Source organism: Schistocerca americana, chromosome X (assembly GCF_021461395.2).
Source record: "Schistocerca americana isolate TAMUIC-IGC-003095 chromosome X, iqSchAmer2.1, whole genome shotgun sequence".
In the NCBI taxonomy this organism is placed as follows: Eukaryota; Metazoa; Arthropoda; class Insecta; order Orthoptera; family Acrididae; genus Schistocerca; species Schistocerca americana.
In genome coordinates, this window is record NC_060130.1 from 777918449 (window position 1) to 777933685 (window position 15237).

Sequence of the window (15237 nt, forward strand, 5' to 3'; positions counted from 1 at the left end):
CCACGTTGAGCAGTGTAGATATTCCAGAATGAAATTGTGACTCAGCAGCGGAGTGTGTGCTGATCTGAAGGTAGGAGACGAGGTACTGGCGGAAGTAAAGCTGTGAGGGTGCATCACAAAGTGTTTGGGATCCCCACCAGTTCAGATTGGAGTAAGACATTGATTCGTGATTGGTAGTTTTGAACAACATGCAATTATTATCGAGATGCTTCACTAACTCGAATGGGAACCTTTGAAGGGAAGGGAAAGTTCGTTTCAGGGAATGCAATTGAAAAAAGTAGCTAACCAGTATTTGAAGCTGACTGCAGACTGATTCTACTTCTGTTAATGTACATTTTGCGTAAGGACCACAAAAATAAGAGAAATTACAGCTTGTACAGAGACATATAGACACGAAACCCGACATGAATTTGATATTGACATATAGACAATCATTTTTTGCTCTTTCTATTTGAGATTGAACAGTAAAGGAGACGACTAGTAGTGGTACAAGGTACTTCTGCCATGCACCATATGGTGGCTTGTGGGGTGCGTATGTAGATGCAGACGGCAGCAAGACCGTGGGCAAGGGGGATAGTAGGATGTGGATGGTTGAGAGTCAGAGATGGAAGTGGTTGATGTCTTTAATATCAGATGCTACACTGTGATCAAATGGTTGGTGGTGTTGATAGACAAGAGTAGGTATACTTTCATTTGGAGCACAATAACCAGCTACAATAAGGTGTCCAGGGTTGTTGGGTTTATGGATTTTGGGAAGAATGCGGAAGGTGGGTTTTTGGAATGAGGAGGATGACAGATTGAGAGAAAAGATCAGGGATAAGCCTTTGGATTTGAGTAGGGATTGGAGCTTATTCTGGACTTCTAGTATGGGATCGCTATGACAGAGCTTTTAAGTGAATAGTTAAGACAGTTGGCAGAAGCCTTCCTTCAGGTAGCTACTGCAATTCACCATGACACTGGTGGAGCCTTTGTATGCAGAGAGGATGATTAAATCTGGGTCTGTGTTGAGGTTCTGGATGGCTATTCTTTCTTATGTTGTGGGATTTTTGTTCTTGGGAAAAGGCCTGGGGAAGGATGGTGAAGCCAAATTGGAGGTAAGGAATTTCTGGAGTGGTTAAATGGGAAAGGCAGGGGCTCACAGCTGGATGGTGGTATGAACTGGATGAGGCAAGGTCCAGTCTCGGGATTAGGCTGCCTTTGGTTGGAGAGACCAGTAGCAAAGAAGTGTTTCTACTTAAGGCATCGGAAGAAGCAGAGTAGTTGTTTGAGGAGCCCAGAGCATAGCTGAATTTGAGTCTGCACCTGAAGGTGAGGCCTTTGGACAGGGTTTAACTTCAGTAAGTCTGGAGTTGACAACAGTGTTTTGAGTTTGTTTAGGTCCTGATAGTACACAATGGCCAGGGCTAATTTATAAGTCTCAAGAGAAAACCTGAAGTTTTCAAATACATCAGTCAATAAAATAACAAGATTGCAAGTATATATTTTAGTAATTTCCAGAAGTCTTACACTAAAAAAAACTCTCCATGCATCACAAGTATGTTTATACTCTGTCTGGTAACAGTATCACCAGTAAGTAGACTTCTGAAATGCCCTCTTTGAGGTAGGTAGTTATGTTTCTAGTATTTATTTGATCTGTTAAATACTCATATGGAAAGAGACCTTTATGACAGAATTAACTAAAATGAAATTATCACTAGCATGTGTCATAACTACATCCTGTTTGTCTCTATCAAAACTCATCTGTAAGGAGCATGCCAAAAAAACTAGTGGGTCTATAAATCAATTATTTCATTACACTACTTATCAATAATTGAAAGTTTAAAATATTTTGTGACTAATTTGTATTTCTTGGTATTATATGGTAGTAGGGTGACATAATCTTTTATTATAAAAATATCCATCACAATTTGTGCAGTTATGGAGGTGGTTTGTAACTTAGCATTTTTTATGTGCAGTTCTGCAGAATTTTCCTGTGATTCCTGATTTTTAAGGACACACACACACACACACACACACACACACACACACACACACCACCTAGTCCCCTACATGGCAGGGTCTGGGCTAACATTGCCAACACTATTTTTTGCTGGTGGACTGGTTGCGGGTGGGGGGTGAAGTAGGTAGAGGGAGAGGGTGGCGAGTAGGACTGTGTGTGTGTGTGTGTGTGTGTGTGTGTGTGTGTGTGTGTGAGTGAGTGAGTGAGTGAGTGAGAGAGAGAGAGAGAGAGAGAGAGAGAGGGGTTAGCAGCTCTGAGGGAGGTGGCTGGTTTGCCAGCTAGGATAACGGGCCGAGGGGGGGGGGGGTTTGGGGTGGTACACATGCTGGCACAATTGTAGCAGTAGCAACCACTGGAAAGCAGCATATGCTGAAGCAACGTGAGTTGAGTGGGAGTGACAGGAAAGAGGAAGGGGGGGGGGGGGGGGGAGACTTTGCTTGATGGTGTGGCTAGATGGGGTACCTGGCATTAAGGCCAGGATGATTACAGGATGGGAGAATGTGTTTTAAGAATAACTCCAATCTTCGTAACTCAAAGAACAGCCACTGAAATTTAGCATGTTGTGCCACTGGATTGTCATCTTTGTTTTTCACAACAGTTTGGCAGCAGCCATTCATCCTTGTGGACATCTGGCTGGTAGTCGTGCAAACATAAAAAGCTGTGCAGTGTTTGCAGCAGAATTCATATATGACATGGCTTTTTTCCTCTGATGGGGTAGAATAAGCCTGTGATGGGGCTGGAGTAGGTGGTGTTGAGTGAGTGGATTGGGCAGGTTTTGCACCTTGCTCCGCCACAGGCATATGATTTCTGTGGCACAAGGTTGGGAGTGGGAATGGCATAGGGCAGACTAGGATGATCTGTAGGTTGGGTGGGTGACTGAACATCACTTTGAGGATGTGGGGGATGGATCTTGGGTAGAATGGCCATGATTTCAGGGCAGATTGAGAGATAATCAGAGCACTGGCAAAAGATGTTATTCAGTTGATCCAGGTCAGGGTCCTTTGTAGCTGATTCTTGGGAGTGTTGGAGGATTGGGAGAGTGTAATGATACGGCACAGGAAATCTGTTTACGGACTAGGTTTGGGGGTTGATGCCTGTCTGTGAAGACCTTTGTGAGGTCTTCAGCATACTGGACAAGAGAATGCTCATCACTACAGATACACATTGTGTGTGTATGTGTGTGTGTGGTTTTTTCCTTCTGATTAAACATAAAAAGCTCTGTTTGGTACCCACACAATCTCACTGTGTATCCGATTTGCTACATAATATTCAACTTTGATGGAAATTTCAATAAGTAATCATTTTTCACAAATATCACTTATTCAGAATGTGAAATTCGGTGTGCTGTCATTCTTCCATTACTTTAGGTCTGACCAGAGTTTTTGGTTTGGTTGTAGGCCAAATAATAAAGCTGTCCCCAAAACTCCCTTAAAAATAAATTAATAGAAGTACCACCATATTTTGTCTAAATAAATAATGACAAAACACCAACACAACTAACAGACTAGTACAAGATAAGAAGCACTCAAAACAGCCCACATCCATCCACCATTCCTCCCACGCTGAAGTAAGGGGTGAAGAGAACAAGTAGGAAGACCTTTTCCCATCGTAGTTCAGTGTTAAGCCAAATGGTGTACTGTTGTTTTAAGTGCATTTCTACTAACTATAACACATATAATAAATCTAATACTGCAACTTGTAGTGAAGTTTTTTGTGTCTGCATCATTAATAAACCCACAATAACTTCGGAACACTTTTTCACTATTAGAAACTGTAAATCTTCACTGTCCGTGTCTGCAAAGCAAACAGGTAGGAACATCATCTCCTTTTCTGGTCTGATTAGTATTACATAGATGAATAATGTATTGAGTTTTTTACTCTGGGCACTGGAATCTCCTTTGCTTGGTTGTCGAGCTAGTAGTCTTGTGATTGACTTCCGGCAACCAGCTGCTCTATTGAGTGCCTTCAGATCCTGCATTGAAGGGTTCCTGTCTTTAATATGTTGTGTATATTCCCTTAATTTAATGCTAGTACTTAACTATGCTCGAGACAATTGCAAGTACTTACGTTTTGTCTGTGTTTACAGTTTGCGATGTCTTCAAATACGTCGATACACAATGTATTTTATCCAACTGATGCACACCGTCCATGAATGAGGTTATACGAGTCTACCAACAGGCAATCACTGGATGCCTATGTTAACAGTTATGTTGCTAGTTGAATGGTCATCACACTCACAAGGATATCTATTTAGGTCATCAACTCACTGTCTTCAGAAAAATTGTTCCTCCTTTAAACAGTGGTTAGTGGTTACCATACAGATCAATATTCAACAGAGCAATGAAATGCTTACATCATTCTCATGGTCATCAGTGTTACGAAGACAATAGCAGTCTTCAACCCCATCAATAGCAAGCACTTATTAAAGGAAATGTGACTATCAGACACACGTTAGCAGACGAAATGATTATACACTTTTAAGATTATCTGTATGGTCAGAAAATGTGATGTTTCACTGCAATCAAAAGTCTGTTTTACTTAAATCGTTTCTTCGCAGTGCATAATGCACTAGGCTGGACTGTATTTGTGCGATGATTCTGAAAGAAAATTTCTTCAGTTAACTAAATTCTTACTGTTTGATACTATTTTTGTTGATAGATACAATATAATCTTTGATTGTCAGGGTTTTATGACTTTCAGCAATATATTTATTCCCAAAAAAAATTGCCTTCATTGGAATGCAGGTAACTGGTTGCATTCACTATTGTCGAATGTCATACAAGTTTAACATCTCATTGGTTAAGTGGCTGATGGAAAATCACTTACCAGCAGGGTATCAGCGCAATGAATAAAGCATTGGAGACTGCTCTGAAAGTCGTCATTAGCACAGCACATCATCCCCGGTGCAGAAGAGATGTGCTGTCCTTCTGCCCACACCCTACATATGCTAATGAGAATGGGAATGGGGGGGAGAAATAACCAATGCAAAAGAAGAAAGAAATTTAGAAAGAGTTGGAGCTATTGATGGACTGACTGCCATTTCATAAGTTCTAGTGCCACATCATTCAATAATTCACAGTGATTATCTGTGTATTTGGCTGTACAACTAGGCATCTCATTTGCTAAGCACTGAATGAATACAAATGTTAGTAAAATGGTAGTGTGACAAACTTCAAAATAATAATCCTGCATGTATGACTACTCTTTATTACAAAATTAAATGTTCAGTGCAATTAGATGTCAAAAAATGATTCCAGTGCTGTTTGTGAAGTGATGATGGTGAGATTATAACTTTATTCCTTGCTTAATGACATTAACTGATTGAGTAGTCTATGCTGCTAAGTAACAGAAAATTTTCAGTCTATAATCAACGCAATAATGTTCTGTAATGGAACTAGAGTTTCCATTACAATCCTGTGTTGTACTGAACCCACATCATTTCACCAACGAATCTCTCTTGTTTAAAACTAACTCTTCAAGATCGGTTTGTCAATAATTATTTTGACAAAATTCACATTTCTATAATGAATCCGTAATATTATGTAATTGGATAATTATTGAATCTGCTGCTTGGACTTCATCTACCTTCAATATTTCTGTTGACCAGTTTGGAGTGTACCTATCATCAGAGGCTATTAACCTAGCACTAACAAGTCTCGTTAGCTTTCATATTTATGGGGACACTGAACAGCAGCCTACTTATGAAGTTTTGATTTGTTTTAGGGTTGAAGTCCATTCCAAAATCATTCAATGTACTGGTCACATTATCTTTGTGTCACATGCAATATGGCCCAATGAAGTTCATTTTAAATGTGAATAAAGAAAGTGGGCAAAACAGTGTCTCAATGGAATGTAATTGGAGACATATCACACAATGTTGAGATGAAATTTGTACAGATAAATTCTGGTCAGTTGAAGATGTCCTACTATTACTGTCTTTTGGTGTAAAAATTTCTAAGCTTCATTTAAATTTTTAGGATTTGTGACAAAATTAGTAACTAAAAACCTTACTCAGTTACTTAAAGTAACTTACACTGAAACCATCACTCAGATGCACATGAAAAGTCCTCTCAGATATAATTTTTCATGGCAGACTACTAGACTATTCTCGTCCCTATACACAGAATACCTTCTTTTTGCTTCAATTCCAGTTATCTACTTTTATGTTAGACTTTCACTCTTACTGCCATTTCTGCTCCTCCTCATTACTTTTTGGTCTGAATTAGTCTACTATAATTATTCCACTATAAGAATTAGCTCTACTAATAGTAAATACATGCAGCATTATGCTTCAGTTGGTGTGTGTGTGTGTGTGTGTGTGTGTGTGTGTGTGTGTGTGTGTGTGTTTAGCTAATTTGTATAAGCAGTTGATCAGAGTGTGTGTGTGTGTGTGTGTGTGTGTTTAGCTAATTTGTATAAGCAGTTGATCAGAGTGTGTGTGTGTGTGTGTGTGTGTGTGTGTGTGTGTGTGTGTGTTTAGCTAATTTGTATAAGCAGTTGGTCAGATCACGTCAAAAAAGTGGTATCCACAACTTTAAAATGTACTTCATTTCTACACGCATCAGACATTGATGAACATATTACAAACCTCTGTGAATCAATATGGTAGTATTAAAAATAGCCACAAGTGGGAACATTCATTGTTTCACTCTATAACAACTACAACAGCCAAATCTTACATTTTGCTAAGGTACAAATTCAGTTACAGAAATTAAATACAAGGCTAACCAGTTTATGCTGTTAACCTCTCGTATGTGGAGTAAGAGGTGCATTTTACAGCATTATCATCACACACAGTATTCACATACAAGTAAACATTTATGGTAAACACGAGAAATAAAGGATGGCAGTTGAAATGCAATTTTGTAGGATATTTTGAAAAAGTTTTTATGCCAATGGTTCACAGCAGGAGATCACATTGCAGGAAGGCATACATATGTGACAACAAGACAATTTGTGATCCAGAACACACACAAAACATACTACACTGTGTCAAATACCTTAAATATATAAGATGAAGCTATGAGAATATTTTCAACAGGGAAATACTACAGAAAATGTTTAGGAGCAGTGAAGGACCTAGTCGGTGAAGAATGATAAATCCTGATGATGGGGGGTGAGGTGAGGCAATATGACCTACTTAAAGAATATGACACTACAGCAAAAATAAAAGGATTAAGAAGGTTGGCCAAGTAATGAGATCATAAGAAGCTGATACATCAAGACGGTGGTGGTGGAATCCCATTCAGACGGCTGAGAAGGAGATCATTAAATGAGAGCTCACTTAGCTTGTAACTGCTATTTTGTTTTTGATGATGATAGTAGTAGTAGTAACAATAACAACAGAGTACACTAGAGAGAGAGAGAGAGAGAGAGAGAGAGAGAGAGAGAGAGAGAGAGAGAGAGTAAACATCTCTCACTTTCAAACTCTCAATCACTATGTGCTAAAAGTTCTCACTCTAAATCAAATTTTGGATGTATCAGTATTTGAAAGCAACCCAACCATCACAAGCTGAAGGTTGGTTTGGGCATCACAACTTTTTAGAAGACATGGCACTTTGCCTTAGTCCGAGTTGAGAGCAGCCCCAATGAGGGAGACCTACCATTGAAAACAGAATCACAATTGCAATGCATCTTACCATTTTCACTTGCACTAAGAACTATTAGATATAAAATTCACACCATGTTCCATATAATAAACCTGTATAATAGATTGGGAACTGAACCTGGAACACTTCTGATGTGAATGATACCCTTTTTATGAACTACCTAGATTGCTCTATGATGGACTATATACATGTCTACCCCAGGATTAGCAGAAGACAGTCTAAATAAACCCATGTACATACATACATAAAATTCAAGTTTGCTATGATTATTTCTGGAAATGGTGACTTGTTCACTGTTCCCATATGAAAACAACAGACAACAGTTTTCACTGTTTGACCACAAATGAAAAACAAGGTGTGACAGTACTTTTTGATTCAATGACAGGTGCAGTGGGTATCAGTTATCTCCTGTGTGTTGCTGTTACTAATACTGCCTATTTTTCGAACTCTAAGCTGACTCAGGCCAACAGTTTAGTTTTCCTATCTACCACTGGTACTTATTGTCACTAGTTCTAATGGGTCATTTACAGTGTTTTAATAAACTGGAACCATTTTCTAAACATCCATCACTATGCTGTCAAAAACTTTTCTGCTGTAGGGCTATTCCACTATAACCCCCCCCCCCCCCCCCCCCCCAATGTAGTCTTGTAATTCCATATTTTGTGTCACTACTCTGTCAAAATCACGTAATTAACAATGCTGGATGTCCAAAGTACAGAGATCTAAAAGTAATCTACATGGAGATAAGCTATCAGAAGACACTGTGTCAAATACACCCCAAAATGGATCATCATCGCGTATTGAACACTTGAAATATTAAACAGTTCTTAATTATCTGCGTGTAAAGAAAGAATGCTCAAATATTTTGCAAATTAAATATTATAAGCACTGCAGATTATGTTGTTTTTCCATGTCCTATATTGGGAGCTCCATCTCTGTTAGAAATTGAAAGATAACAGCAACATCCATTTGCGAGAACTTTTATAACAAAATAATACTTCTTACTTCACAAAGCACATATTTATAAATTTCATCCACAACACAGCAGTCAAAATGAGGTCAAAGTAATGACGCACTCTGAGAAATCATGTAAATATTAACAGTTTTTATTTCATAAAACGTACAAAGTGGCACAGAGGAAAAAACAACAATGTAGCCAATTTCTGGCTTCAAATCGTAAGTACTGAAAACAAAACACACACACACACACACACACACACACACACACACACACATACACACACACACACACCTAGCTTTTGAGTCCTAAGGCAAGAGCTGATTCACAATGTACAAAGATTCACTGTAATAACTTTGTTTGGTTACCTACACAAACATTTATAGATGGCTTTCTATTACAGTACACCTGACAGAACTGTGGAACACATTGTACTCAAATAGAATAACTATTTCTTTTTCTGACGTAAGATATCTTGCAACATGGAACGAAAACATAAACACAGATAAAATAAGCAGAATCAGAAATGAGCAAAGAACACATGGGGGTGGGTGTGCATAGTTTAATGCATGTAATGTGATTCACAACCATTAAGTATTTAAAGACCAAATTATGATTAGAACTAAGAGGTATCATGGATCCAAAGTATTTGTATATTTTTCCTTCAAAATCAATGCTCACTGAATAAGGGACCCCCAAAAATGATTTAAAACACATAGTGTGTTCCACTCAGCATAGAAGTTAATGAGTAAAAGTCAACAGAAGTGTCTTCTTAAACAGATATGACCACGTACACAGTGACATCATTGACTCCACACACCCTGATGATAAAAGGCTACTGTGCATCCGAATTACACACACCACAGAATCAAGAAACCCTGATTATCACATTGTCAGTTCCTGCAACAATAAAGAATACCAAATAATAATTTTCAAAAGAATATTTGTTAGTTTTATTACCAAACTTTGTCCAAGTTCTTTAAATCTGAACATATGAACTAATTCAATAGCTATTCCAGTGATATATCATCACACATATTACATAAATAAAATACTCACCATAATGGCATTGACAATATCATTGCGATTATTTTTCAATGCTTTTATGGCTTTTCCTCTGCTGACATTTGCTTGAGACATAACAAGTTCAACATCTTTCTCTTCAACACCTGAGTCATCAATTTCTTCCTCCTCACTCTCTTCTTGAATTGGTGGAACAATCTGAAAAATATGAAACAAAAATTAGCCTATATAACAGTCCTAAAAAGTTATTCACCAATTTTCATAATCATATTCCTAGTAACTACTTCATTCTACATTTAAAAAAAAGACGCCATGAAGGAACCACAAAAAATGAGATGGAAAACTTACGGTAAAACAAGTGATTACCATTTCAGAAAGAGTGGGATGATTTATTCAAGAGAAAGAGCTTCGCCACTGACCAAGTAAATAATGCACTGGTCCACATCTGACCCTTAAGTAAGCAGTTGTTTGGCTTGGCACTGATTGATAGATTTGTTGGATGTCCTCATGAGGGATATCGTGCCAAATTGTCCAACTGCCATGTTAGATTGTCTAAATCCCAAGGTGACTGGAGAGCCATACCAATAAAGCTCCAAACATTCTCAATTGGGGAGAGATCTGGCATCCTTTCTGGTCAACACAGAGTTTGCAACCATGATGACAATCAGTAGGAACTCTTGCTAGGTGTAGGCTAGTATTATCTTGCTAAAATGTAAGCCCAGAATGGCTTGCCATGAAGGGCAACAAAATAAGGCTTAAAATATCAACAACATACCACTGTGTTGTACGTGGTCCTGCTATGAAAAGAAATGGCCGTATGGGTGCAACAGTAAGGTTGGCACACCACTGCTGACTGGGGCACCTCCAGACATGTCTTTGCTGGACATTGGGGCTCAATTCAAAGTGGGACTTATCATTGAGAACAATTCTGTACCAGTCAGAGAGATTCCAGGCAACAAAGTGAGCATGTGGTGAAAGAGAACAAACTACGACTGGCCGGTGGCTGGCCCCTACCACTCAACTTGCTGAAAATGTGATCAAAGTAATTTTAATCTGAGTACAGTTTGTTGCCTGCTTAGCCCACGACCATGTAGCACGTCAAAAGCACTATAAGCACAATTCACAATTACATAAAAAATTGGAGTATTGTTTGAAAACATTATATGGATCTGAAGGCTAGTAATTTATTAAGGAATTATTTCAATTTCTGCATTAGACTAGAAAAATACAACACACAAAAAGTGAAATTGTGGCTAAAACTGTTTCTATTTGGATCTAATTTCTTCATCAGGCTCCCCATCTTGATGTTACTTACATATTGCCACAAACTAAAGATAAAGTTCATTTTTATTTATGAAATTCTGTCACAACTGCCTACTTTGGTCATTCTACTTAGCAAACTGAGCTGCCTCATAGCTGCCTAAGAAAGCATCCTTACAACTTTTTCTTGAATATGTCCAGCTTATTTAAACAGATGTGCTACTGTGGACTGTGTTTTTGTAATGTGATGAGCATCTGTGCCCATGGCCTTTTGCACACGGTACTTTATGTTTTTAAACATTTTAGTTACGACAAACCTTTCATAATTTGCTGACTTATGAACATGATAACATAGCATGAGAATCAACGTAAAACGAACATGTTTCACAACACAAAGATTTTTAAGACCTGAAGGTGACAGTGAAGTCTGTTGAAACTGATTGTTTTAAATAAAGGAACATTTTATGCAATCTAGGCTATTGAGTGGTGTTTCCCCCTCCCCCCCCCCCCCCCCCCAGCACGTAAAACAGATCCCTCCTTCAGCACCCTCAAAATGAGAAAATCCACTTCACAGCACTAGCAGTTGAATGCATATAAACCCAAGCGGCATGCGTATAAATGTTCACAGCACCTGGGAGACTGTGTAGCAGGAGAGAGAACCATGCCCACAGCACTGAAAGGGGTAATAATACTAAGCATATGATAAATAACACTTCATATCCCAACTCTAATGAATTTTATGAGGTCCTCTGTTCAAGCAACACATTTCAATGCCACTTCACCATACACAGAAACAAGCTGTTACATAATAGGGAGTTGAAAGGTCACTTCTGTCAGTCAAATTTATGCAGAAATAAGTTACAGCTCTTTAGATGAGTGAAACATCAATAATTTCAAATTGTCCAATCAACGTAACAGATTTCCAATCTTTAAAACACTATTGTAATAAATCAACTGGAATCAATCTTTACAGCCCAGGGCATATTCTTACTCCTTTTTACACCCCCCCCCCCCCCCCCCCCCCAAGCTCACTAATTTTGTTCTGATTAAAAACTCCTGACACACACACACACACACACACACACACACACACACACACACACACACACACACCTGGGAATAGCCCACAGATTAGTTTACTCCATAAGTTGCTAACCCTGAGATGCACTTCCAGATGAAATTCTGTCCCATTCCACATGTATTTTCATGGTAGACTAACTTTCTTTCTGTTCACAATGTGATCATTTTGCAGAATTTGCAAAACAATAACACGTAAAGAAGATGAGTAATAGTTAAGGACTCATGTTTTCTCTAAAAAACTAAGAAGTTAACTATTGGGTGTGATAACTTCCATAGCAAATAATGATTACATACCGTGTACATTATATGTTTTTCAAATTATTATTAAAGGTACTGCACTTACTTTTGCATTTGTGCTTGCTTCTGCAGCAGTAGACACTTCAGCTGTTTTGAATTTCTCTGCTGCTGCCATTTGTGCCTGCTGGCTCAGGTCTTCTATCTGGAATGGTAATATTAAGAATTATTCTTACAATCAACAACATAGTGAATGCATATTCCTGTTACTGCGTGAATTATCTCCAGAACTTCCTACAAAACAATTTCCGATTTTCCTTTCTGTGGATCACTGACAGCTTGTCATCGATCCACTCACTATCAATACTTATTGTCACTGATTCTTACTTGTTAAGTAACTACCACTCTGTTGGAATATTTTCTGTTCATTTTTTCATATGGATTTCAGTCTTCAATACCTTGTCATTATTTAGGACTGACAAAACCTAACACATGAACTTTCACCTTTAACCTCTTTACTTTCCAAGAAGAAACATTTATTCAAAACAGACTCATCTGAACTATTATTTAATTGCTCGTACAAGTATTAGTATCAGGATTCCCAAAGGTTTCCCCAAGTGGAATTCTCTGATATTTCCCTCATTTCCAGACAAATTTTAGCATTGTTCCCCGACAAATTTTGAGATCTCACGGGTAAGTTAGGTTGTAAGTTGACAATCTGTTTTTGCAGCTACAGTATAACAAACAAGAGTGCAAACAAGGAAATATTAAAAAACACTTCCAAGCAGATGGCATTTCCTGACATGAGCAAAAATCTTAAGTAGTAACATGAACATCTTTTGTAATGAATTGTTTTTAGATGGAGAAGTAAGCCAAATGGTATTGTGTTTCATTAAGACAAATGATATTTTATTTCAATAGAACGAAACTATTTTTTGGAAATGCTGACCAGACACAGAAATGAAATGAATGAATAAAACAAAACACATTTATGACAAAAATACACATTTCCTTGGAGTTTCAAGACAGTTTTAAAATACCTTCACTGATTTCAGAATCTCAGAAACAAGTAGGCCTCTTGAAAGAAGTGTAAAAGGTGTGGAAGAATTGTGTAAACCAACACTGTAGGTGACTGCCAGTGGGTTATTACCCACTGTGTTATATCTATTATTTTACAAGTATTGTGTGATTTTTCTTTCAAGAAATATGATGCCAGTGACAGTGACTCACAATTTTCTTCTTCTTCTTCTTCTTCTTCTTGTCCATACTTTCTAACATATAAACTACCGTATTTACTCGAATCTAAGCCGCACTTTTTTTCCGGTTTTTGTAATCGAGTGCAAAGCAAGCGGAAGTTCTGCAAAATGTTGGTAGGTGCCGCCACAACTAACTTCTGCCATCGAATATATGTAGCGCTACACTAAAAAAAAAAAAAAAAAAAAAAAGGGTGGAAGACGATCTTTTTTCTCAACCCCGAGTTTCGACCACTGCATTTTCATACATTATCCAACGAAGTAAATACAAATTCCGTATTGTCCATCTTCAAATGTAGCAGCATTTCAATGTACTACGAAAATCAGACTGGCAAGACTGTTTGGGATGTTTGTCAATATGGCCAATTCTACATTCTGAATTTTTTGCTACCTGTGAGAAGAGATGGTTGCTAATAGGAACTTCTATGAATTGCGAATCACATGCATATTCTCGTCACCATAAGAATAATATGAATATATACATTTTGTCATGTATTGTTTCGTGTTTGCTGCTATATCATTCAAATCCTGTCTGCCTAATAAACTACGAAACTAGAGTGAGACAACAGCAAACGCGCAAGAATATACATATCATGTCATGTTTATATTCGTATTATTCTTATGCCTAATAGTGATACAGTCAGAAATGAAGCACGGCAATTGACTAAATTTTTATATCTAAGATGACTAATTTCTGTGCAAAATGTAATGTATTAAAGAGGCGCCTGCAAAGATTTTCAAACAGAGAAAAATTTTCCCTAAACTCTCATTCAGAACATCATTATCACACGCAGTCTATTATTTGGTGCTTGTTGATCATTATCAAAAAAAGCAGCAGTGTAAGTAACAACAAATAGCAGTCTCTTGCCATTGTTTCGCCAATGAGATGATTCCTCTCTTTTTAAAAAAAAAAATTTATAAGTGGTCGTAGCACGCACAAAAGCAAGCCATGCCGCGAGCGGTGACAGGCCGTCGCCCGTAAACACTCATTATCAGAATGCTACAAACAATGAATGACACAGTACAGTAATGCATTTTCACCTTAGAGTGACGTAAACAAAGAGAACGGCACTTATGAGATCAAAGAAAAATAAGCAATCAATTCTAACCAGACGAAGCACGTGAAAAAGGAAGGGTACCCGTATAAATACGGACAGGGCGCCTAACGCATAGCAATGGCTACCTGGTAAAACTTAACTGCTAAGCTTACGACTCGAACCAAACCACTGTAGCTGTATCGTCATTCATTCAAGCTAAATTGTATCTCATATTACAATGGACCAACTTTGTTTCGATTTGGAGGTGCGATCTGAAACTTTTCTCTCCCCTTGAATTTCGAGTCTCAAATTTCAGGTGCGGCTTAGATTCGGGAAAATTTTTTTTCCTTGACTTCGAGTCTCATTTTTCAGGTGCGGCTTAGATTCGAGTGCAGCTTAGATTCGAGTGAATACGGTATTTTTGAAGTGTAAAAATGTACTACAACAAATGAAATGTATATAGAATGCCACACTGTACAATGTACTTGCAGTGAGACAGTCACAATTCTCAAAATCCATCGCTCGTGGCCTCTGGGCTGCTGAGGATCATCTAAGTCCTGGGTACATGGATAAACCATGAAAATCCGCAGCATTACGCCACACACAAAAACACCCACCTGAGGGCAGATCGGTGAGACTAGATCCAATGGACAGGGCCTGCATGTTACAAATACCATCAGAAATGACCTGCGGTTTTGGCCCGTTGTGGAAATTCAACTGTGTGGCCAGCTATTCATGAGCCACGGACAGTATGTGGATGAGGTGAGACCATGATGATCAATCC

General features: G+C 38.2%; 1 protein-coding gene across 6 annotated transcripts in view; it reads right to left on the reverse strand.

The window, feature by feature from the left end:
• Positions 1-8698: 8698 nt before the first annotated feature.
• LOC124556572 (nascent polypeptide-associated complex subunit alpha-like) overlaps positions 8699-15237 on the reverse strand; it is a 30916-nt gene continuing 24377 nt past the window's right edge. For all 6 annotated transcript variants that reach the window (XM_047130530.1, XM_047130531.1, XM_047130527.1 and 3 more), the window contains exons 4-6: positions 12273-12368; positions 9626-9787; positions 8699-9466 (exon numbers count right to left, since the gene is read on the reverse strand). In XM_047130530.1, the coding sequence (XP_046986486.1) occupies positions 9452-9466; positions 9626-9787; positions 12273-12368 (273 nt within the window). In that variant the 3' untranslated portion in view covers positions 8699-9451. The remainder of the gene's footprint in view (positions 9467-9625; positions 9788-12272; positions 12369-15237) is intronic.